Below are 9,318 nucleotides of genomic sequence, written 5' to 3'. Positions count from 1 at the left end.
ACTGGAGCCGAAATTCAGTCAAGGATGGTGGGAACGACTGCATGAGCACCATCCCATATGACAGTAGCTGGGTAACTAAAGAGCAGCGTCTTCAGGTTGTCTATTTATGTGCCCGACCAGTAATTTTCATCTATATTGAATGTTAAAGAACTCTCCCACCCCTAACCCTTTCACGAACTGTCGTCAAGGCATAAATCAAGGTACAGAGACGATTTTGGTACCGTTGGATAGGTCAGAATGTCAGCTTTGAAGTGAGACTTAAAACCGAAAAAGTGAATTTTACGATTTTTATCCCAGAAATTCAGGACGTAAAGGGATATAAAGGAGAGCATGTGCAAATTAGCAGGTCTAAGAATCTACACAACAATTAAATCAGGGTACAGAACGATAACAGACGAGTTGAGCGAACACTAATTACACCAATTTGAAGCAAGTATAACCGTGTCCACGACTCACTGCAGATAACTTGCAGGGCCCCTTAGGAGGTTCTAACCCACAGAGCTACAGTGCTACACCTCGGCTGCACTGCTCTTCATTTAGTTATGGAAACAATCAAAACCTGGCAACTGAAATTCAACAGGCACAATTTCCCCCCGTGATTTTTAGAAAGTGTCTCTGTAATCAAAAAATGTCTATGCACTCGTTAACGATCACAGTTAACAGTTCACTTTTTTTATTCAAAACGGAATTTGAATCTGTCTAGTTTAATTCGCAGTAAGGCGGTCGCAGTAATTAATAAGTTCGTCCCTAGCACATAAACTTAATTTCACTCCACCTATTGTATTTGTTCTCAAGAAATGTTTTATTTTTTCCGTAGGCCGTCGCAGTAATTAATAAGTTCGTCCCTATCATATATGCATAATTTCACTCTACCTATTGCATTTGTTCTTAAAAAATGCTTTATATTTTGCGCAGGCGGTCGCAGAGCGTTCAGCGAGTTCCTGAAGTGCGAGTACTCGGAAGAGAACACCCTCTTCTGGCAGGCGTGTGAGGACCTCAAACTGGAGACCAACCCTGCCGTCGTCGAAGAGAAGGCCCGCCTCATAAGTGAGGATTATATTAGTATATTTTCACCTAATTTGAGTTCGTGTAAAAACATTTTAAAACTTTTTAAAAATGAACCCAAAGGACAGCCTTCATTACATTCACCAGATTCTTGAAGAACTCCCGCTCTTTTGAAGGGGCCGTTGCTGCGAATACTTCGGGTTTGACGTTGTTGCCAAGGATGTGATCATGTCATGCACGGAGCCTACCAACTACCGAATTTCCTAAACTTTGAAATTGTACCGGAGTCATTTTCACGGTGCTAAATTTTGTGTTGGATCTTATTTACATGTATCGTACTTATTTCCGCCAAAATTTCTGTATTCACGGCTTCATATAACTTGAAAATGAATGTTGTTACATTCGAAAAGTTGTAACTAAACTAAAATTACTTTCTTTAACCTGCATTTTGATCAACCAACATCATCTGAAGAATTGTTCGACCAGGAAAATGTAAATCAATAAATTGTCTGGCCATTAACTTGACGCTCATCATTTTACTTACAACACATGACGCTCAACATGGCTTACAACACATGACGCACAACATGGCTTACAACACATGACTATGAACGCGTTCAAGAACAGACTAGATAAAGCTATGGAAAAATATATGTTCAGATTTGAAATGCCTAGCTCCTTATCGAACCCGGTTGAAGTCTAGCAGCTACTTCAAACTATCGCCAGTCATGAAAAGATCCGGGCAAATAACACGATATTAGATCTTCTGTGAACAAGGCACGAAAAGGAAAAGAATTGGCGACAGGCCACATCAGGCCTACACTTCAGCGCCGACATCACTATGTTATGTTTGAAGTTTTTCGGCGCTGCCGCTTGGCCACGTTCTGGGTGTTGGGAAATGCAGACAACGTAAACTCGTGTCGGGAACGTTCAGAATGTTGGAAGTTAAGACTACTTAAATCTAATGCATGGCGGTCACGTTCGGAATGTTGAGAACTAAAGACACATTAATCAAATGCATATGGCGGTCACGTTCGGAATGTTTGGAACTAAAGACACATTAATCCAATGCGTGGCGGTCACGTTCAGAATGTTGGGAACCAAAGACACATTAATCCAATGCGTGGCGATCACGTTCGTAATGTTGAGAGCTAAAGACAAATGAATCCAGTGCATGGCGGTAGCGTTCAAAAAGTTAGGAACTAAAGACATCTCGGTCCAACACTTGCTGCATCCTACTTCGTTTTTAGCCAGCGTATTTGCTGTACAGAATGTATTAATAATAATAATATTAACAGCGGTTTCAGCTTTTAGTAGGCCGTAGGCCTGTCGCCGAATCTTAACATCGCAGCACATTCACAGCATTTTGCGGTCTCGAACTCGCAACACACTGCTACAATTCTGCCGCGCTTAACCGCCCGGCCTCCTCACCGATTCTGACCACAGGGCTCCCAGCCAACAATTTGAGAAAAACTTAGATGGTTGCTGAAAAACACCCAGATTCTGCAGATTTCGTGGAAAAAAACCCAGAAGACAAATTTCATCAAAAACCTTGTAATTTTACTTACTTCTGATGGAATTATAAGTATTCGCCTGCTAAATTGATGTTCTCTCTGTTTTTTTTTTATGACGCTGTTCATATCATATCATATGGAAGCAGGTTCCATCTACAACGTCTTTCACCAACTCTTGTTTCGGCTTCCATGTGTAGCAATTCTGTTGCTTCCTCGAAAGAAACTGCCATGCTAATAATCTTTCTGTCACTGTCTCAGTTTTAAGCGAGTTTGTTTGCTTCGTTTTAACGTGGTTAACGAGCGAAAAAATCCTTTCGACACAAGCGGATGAGTGAGGCAATATAGTTAGATTTATCATAAAACTAGAATGAGTTCCATACTTTGGTTGATTCATCCCGTCTTTAATGTTACACAGTGAATGCCAGAAGCCAAGGACTGAAGTGTAGTTTAAAGATACATCGCTAAACTGCCGAAAGAGCCTTCATTCATCGTCGAGTTTGTCAATAACATCCTCAGGAACAAGATGGGGAAAATTCTGTGCTACGTTCACTATGGAACTGGGAGATTTGGTAATATCTCTTGAGGCAGCGGGATCTAATATATGTAAATTTGCAACAATGCCATCTTCTAACGGGAATTTTTTTTTATTTGTAAGCACAACTCATTGAACTTAACTAAGAATTTCAAACAATCCGTTTTAAATCTATAACGTGATTTTCCCCGATTGGAAGCAGGTATAACTCTCTCATGCAACCTCCACCCAAATATAAATCGTTAACATGCTCATGTAATGATTTATTACTGGGATCAATATCTGAAGCTCTTGTGGATTGAATTGCCTCTTCTCTGATGAATTAACTCAAAATGTCATTTTATTCAGAATACACCATAGAATATAACGCATGAAGGTTAAATTTTCTGATTGAAACTCAATGTTCAAAACGATCAATGTTCAAACTTCAAAGGTACAAAAGCAACAGTAAGCTCAACGTAACGCACGACACAACTATAACTTGTCACTTGTCAATAGCGATTATAGCGAGCGCGGTACTGTGCAGTGTGCGCCGAGAAGTTGGGAACCGTTGCTTTGACTGGTAATGAACGCGTTCAATACTGGTAATAAACGCATACAATACCAGTACCATCTCTCAGCTAGGGAAAATATACAGTCTGACGGTTAGATCGTTGCTCCATTCATTATGTATTGACTGCATAAGGCATCAATTTAAGGCATTGAGAATAATTCAATTATATTATTGGCTAAAATTAACTTCCTTAACGAAAAAACCCAGATTTTGCCATTTAAAAGAAAAATCCACCCAGACACCCAGGTAACGGCCAAAAAAACCAGATCTGGGTGGAAAAACCCAGCGCTGTGAGCTCTCAGCCCTGTGACCAGAAAGAGGCGCGCAGTGCTGGAATCGAACCCGCGTCAATTATGGTACTCTGAACTGTAACCACTGCATAGCCACCCAATACACTCAAGAGTGTATTGGCAAGGATATTTCACGAATTTTAAAAAAATACAATGTCTATAGCAGGAAAGGGGATAGTACAGACTTCATGAACGCAACAGACGTGCACGTACGTCCGTTTAAAGATAGTAACGTTTGTTTCCTGAAAACTAAGGAACGTAGGTGCGAACCTCGAACATCCTTTTTTTTATTCTGTTGACAGAAGGTGAAATAGGACCTCAAGGTCTCGTTGTAGTACTTATCTAGAAAATTCTTTAACTACAGAGGTCTAACAGGTACTGACAGTTATAGGTTTCATTCAGAACATAACAAACACTGGCCACTAAATAGTTTCACTAAATAATTTCATTGTTTTTCTTTTGACTTGCCACTCATTTTTGTTATGTAAAAAAATTATTCGAAGCAATATAAAGGTGACAGAAAATATGCATGAAGCAATAATTGTAAGCTAGATTTATACAAGAAGTGCAGTAAAATAACATTATCCTGACATTATACCTACTGACATTATACCTAATAACATTACTGACATTATACGAGTATACAATGTGCAAGGCTATACGCTAGATACAAATTTTCTATCAAGGTTAGCCCATAATTAGTCAAACCTAGCCCGGAAATAGCTAAGATGGCAATAGTGAATTCATCACGTGTACATTTTACAGCCGTGGCAACGACAGTTAGTACGTTACGGCCCAGGGATTAACATTATACAGAGCACAATGATTCAGAAAAACGAACATTTAGCTTATTCGGCCTAAGAATGTTCATGGAATCTCCAGTGACTGTGCGACGCTCGAACCATTGGCGGAATAATCAAGGAAAAAGTTCATGTTTCGCCGACCATGGTTGTCACGACTCTACTGCAAAAGAGGTAGAGTAATGGTGTGGAACTTTCATAATGAAATGAACTTATGAGACATCCAGTCGTCGAGAACCAGAAGGATGAAAATAATTAATCATACAAGTGCGTAGGCGGCTGCTTACATTTGGATCCCACTGCACCTGGACCAATAACTCAAAGGCCTATAAAATCAGAGCCACACGCAAACAACGTAACAGTGCACCAAGAGCCGTTGAACTGCCCGCAGACCCTGTCGTTTCCCAGCAGTGCCAGCACCAAGAGCCTTTGAACTGCCCGCAGACCCTGTCGTTTCCCAGCATTGCTAGCACCAAGAGCCTTTGAACAGCCCGCAGACCCTGTCGTCCAGTCCCTGATCACAGCTCCAAGATGCCGCGAGGTCTCGTGCTTCTCATCGTCGTCGCGGCGGCAGCGTCGACGCAGGCGTAAGTAACACGTTTTCAGAGGCCTTGAGTGATTTGCGGTAACACTAACCAAGCGGAAAGATGGTCAAGTTTTTTTGCGAGGATTTTTCGTATTAAATGTCACTGATATTTATTTCAAGGTTTAAGTGAGTTGCATACTTGCAACTCACTGCTTCAGTTTTGGTATTCTGAACTGTAATCACTTGGTAACCCTAAGTGAGCTCTTCTTTGCTAATCATGACAGATTTGAAGAACATTGCCCTCCTGCAGGTGTATGACAACAAATTTTGTTTACTTCATTTATGATTAGCATTTAGGGGAATCTTATTCAGTTGAATAATATATTTCGTGAACCGCTTTACGATTTGGTCTCGCTGAGAGCCCGTCAAGTCATGAGCTGGAGGCCCGACGACCTGCCAGTCCATATAAGTTTATTCCTTATCATATTTTATTATTACATTCCTACTCAGCTTCAATTGTTGTATAGAGCTAGGAGGAGACTTAACATCTGCATGCATCCAATCGCGGAGAGAAATGTTCGTGCATCGTAGTGCGGCAGTGAGATTTTCAGGTCGCGGAGGTCAACAGAAAAACTTTTCGGAAACGGTGATTGCAGCCAAGCTTGTGCTTCTCTCCAGACCAAAATTCTGGAGCTTTCTTCGCCCTGCAACATTTTATTGATCAATTGATCAGATCAGTTTTTTTCACATTCGAAGCAAAACCTTAATTTGATTTTTGATGTTGCCCAACTATCCCATTAACGTGAAAGCATTTACTTGGGAAAATTTAATTTCCCAGTAACGCATCTTAATTCGGATTTGATGAAGCAGAAAACGTAACTGTAGAGATAATAGAATATGATTCATTATGTAAGTAGCGTACCTATTTAATTTGTGGTTTAATTCCAGCGCTTATTCGGATTGCTTTTTGACGTTGAACTATGCCCGCGATGCTGTGTCTGCAACGGCGTGGTCTGCTTGCTCGCCCCAGTACACTGTGGATCTTGGGATATTTACGAAAAGTAAGTGTCAATATAATTAACAAGAACTATTTTACTCCCACTATAAACCATCGTTATTGTCAAAAAACTTCTCATCAAGCACTAAAATATTTAGATTTCGATGTGTAGATACGCTATAGTTTACGAATCAAACATGCATTCTGCTCATTGACAGTGCAGGGAAAGAACTTTTCTTTCAATAATGCGTATTTCTTTTTCAACGATTCTGGTTGAGTTACCGAACATTAACTAACCAATAGAATCCCTGCATTGTTTCACTCCTATACGTTGTTTCGCAATAAGATGCCACCAACACACCATAAACGACAGCTTCTTTCCTCCTCAGTGGACTGCAATCTGTACGCTAAATCGTACAACGCGCCTAAATGTGATCCAGTTATTGCCAACTACATGAAGTGCGCGGTGAAAGCAGTCGGACTTGTGAGTAAAGCACAATACTGAGCATCGAGTACAGAACTTGTTATTATGACTGTACCATGAGCACCGAGTACAGGACTTGTGTGTGTGTGTGTGACTGTACATTGGGTATCGATTGCAGGACTTGTGAGTATGACTGTACAATGGACATTGAGTATGGAGTGCAGGACTTGTAGGTGTGACTGTACATTGGGCGCCGAGTTCACGACTGGACATAACAGCTCAAAAATTCTGGTCTCATACTCGCAACACACACACTCAGCAGTATTTATGCCTGGTGTGTAGGGCCAATTTTTTCAGGGTTTAATGTCAGTCACATACTTTTGGGCGTTACCACTGGTGGAGCACAGACCTGGTAAGAGTGTCGAGACAGCGGGAAGACATTTTCCAATTCGGTATTGCTTCTATATTAAAAAATGTCTCCATACGTCATCGTCAACGATGCTCCTACATTCCTACGCAACAGCTCAAACGAAACGTGTGAGATTGGATCAGCTTGAGATACCTTTCCGATCTTATTTAATGCTAAAGAAATTTTTACACTGAGCAAAAAAATTAGAATAAAACCAAACTGCAGTTACCATATATCCTTCTTATCTCCACCTCCCGTTCTGCAGCTGAAGGCAGACAACACGTTCGACGACGCGGCCTTCAAAGCCACCACATTGCAGAACAAATGCAGCGCTGACGCAAAGTTCATAGCCGCCTACCCGAAATGCATGAACTACACCATGAAATATATGAACGTAAGTAAAAGCATGTGCTTATCTATTGATTTAGAAAGAAATGCTACATTTTCCACATTTATTGCTCATATTAAAGTAACAAGAAAAAATGAGCAACTGTTGCGTATTGTTCGAATGAAAGGAAAAACCTCTTTCTTAGAAATTCAATGATGACAGACCCTGCAGCAAACAGAAGAGATCACAGAATGCCCGTAAATGTTCATCTCTGAAGCCTCATGTTTCATGTTCCAGGTCGGCCGACTAATCGCCTGTCTCGTGAGTGCTGTATATTGACGAGTGATATCACGGAAGAACATGAACGGCTGATGTCATGGAAGTACATAGAAATGAGCCAGAAGAAGACGAACTGAGCATCAGAAAACTTTTCTTCTTGCGTAACCTATTCATTTCCGCTTAGATGGATTGCTGACGAGAATATTGTAATTGTTGCAATTATTAATTCGGGACTTCTTCGGTTATGTTTGTGGCTGCGTGTTTAGTCTTTGGTTTACGGATTTTTAACAATCGAGTTTCACCCTCTCTTCCCCATAAAATAAAGATTCGGGAAAAGATTGGTAGGAAACATTTACTATACCCAAATTAAGGTACATTTATCCCTCTGCATACATTGTTACCGAGTTTTGCTGCCACGCGCAGTTTCTGGGATATAATCATATGTATAAGCTACATCTATATAATAAGAATAGAATAAATGATTTGAATGTTCATGTTGTTATTTGGCCAGTAATACTGGGCGAACGAGAGCCTTTATATACTATCCGCAATAACCCAGCTAAGGATCGTTACACCTCTTGCACTTCAATACAGTCACCGACAGAATACGGACGATCAAATACGAAACTTTCTTTCTACGACGATAGGATAAACAGTGTTTGTGAGTTGAAGTGAGGTCAAGACTTCGGATCTAGACTTCCTAGGTCTCTCTGTACGAGATAAAACTATTACAGACACTAAACGTACACAACGGTGCATGCCTAAAACTATATAACAAATAGTAAAAAGACCTTTACGCATCATATAGCTATACAGGTCTGATATATTACAGGTCACAATAAAGCACAATAATATTGGTCCTATATTAAAAATATCAATGATTCCGTGCACATGCAGTACAACCTGTTCCCGTATGGGAATTTTCACTATTCCCTTTGCCACGTTCTATTGAATGATCCCTGACACATGAGCTGCTTTCAATTACAACTCGGACTTTGTTCTTATTGAACAATTTTGTATCACAAATAAGCTTTAGTTAACTTGGAACCTGCAACACCTAATGAGTATCCCTCCTGATCTTTTGGTTCCCTCCTGATCGTTGTGCTGGTAGGTCGTGTACCGCCTGCGTGACATTTAATGCCACGGGCCTGATTTTACGTCGGTTTTTGAGTTTTGAGCTGAGAGTGCTATTCTCAAATCTGAGCTCGCGTGTTATGAATCCAGTGAAGTGATCGTGGTAGATCAGGGAACTCATTAAGCCACTAGAAGTGTGGAAGTCAGTTGAAAGTGTTCAGGCCAGGCTAGTACTTTCAAATTTCGTAAATATAGTAATGTAAAAAAATCGGATTTAGTTAGATCAAATCTAACTTAGCAATCAAACATTCAAGTTGAAAATCAAGATAACCATTCTGCGATGAAGAAGTGAATCAATGATAGCTAAGTGTGCTATACACATGTAATTAGATACTTAAAGAAAAATACTGTGAATGCATTTGTGACTCAGGAGGGTGTCAAGCGTGCAGGAAGTGTGCAGATTTTAAGTGTGAACTAGATTTTAAAACTTCTGTCCGGTCGCCAGACCGCCGTCAACCGCGGCCAAAATTCCTAACCCTGGAACCCAACGAGAATAGATAGTGTAGCTACGACAAGACTACCGATAA

At 40.5% G+C, this 9,318-nt stretch overlaps 1 protein-coding gene across 1 annotated transcript; it reads left to right on the top strand.

Annotated features, from left to right (window-relative positions):
• The first annotated feature begins 5,000 nt into the window (after positions 1 to 5,000).
• On the top strand, positions 5,001 to 8,149 carry LOC108666760. The gene is made up of 5 exons (XM_018153685.2): positions 5,001 to 5,281; positions 6,169 to 6,281; positions 6,607 to 6,701; positions 7,316 to 7,444; positions 7,676 to 8,149. Exons 1-5 carry the CDS (start codon positions 5,226 to 5,228, stop codon positions 7,715 to 7,717), a joined length of 435 nt encoding a protein of 144 aa, XP_018009174.1. The 5' UTR covers positions 5,001 to 5,225; the 3' UTR covers positions 7,718 to 8,149.
• The last annotated feature ends 1,169 nt before the right edge of the window (positions 8,150 to 9,318 follow it).

Source organism: Hyalella azteca, unplaced genomic scaffold, assembly GCF_000764305.2.
Source record: "Hyalella azteca isolate HAZT.00-mixed unplaced genomic scaffold, Hazt_2.0.2 contig7637, whole genome shotgun sequence".
Classification (NCBI taxonomy): Eukaryota; Metazoa; Arthropoda; class Malacostraca; order Amphipoda; family Hyalellidae; genus Hyalella; species Hyalella azteca.
The sequence above is the reverse complement of the archived record's forward strand: the minus strand, read 5'-3'. Positions and strand labels throughout refer to the sequence as shown.

Coding starts and splice junctions, on each gene's coding strand:
- LOC108666760 (XM_018153685.2), top strand. CDS start 5,226: ATGCCGCGAGGTCTCGTGCTTCTCATCGTCGTCGCGGCGGCAGCGTCG. Junction 6,282..6,606: donor TCTTGGGATATTTACGAAAA/GTAAGTGTCAAT, acceptor TTTCCTCCTCAG/TGGACTGCAATCTGTACGCT. Junction 6,702..7,315: donor CGGTGAAAGCAGTCGGACTT/GTGAGTAAAGCA, acceptor CCCGTTCTGCAG/CTGAAGGCAGACAACACGTT.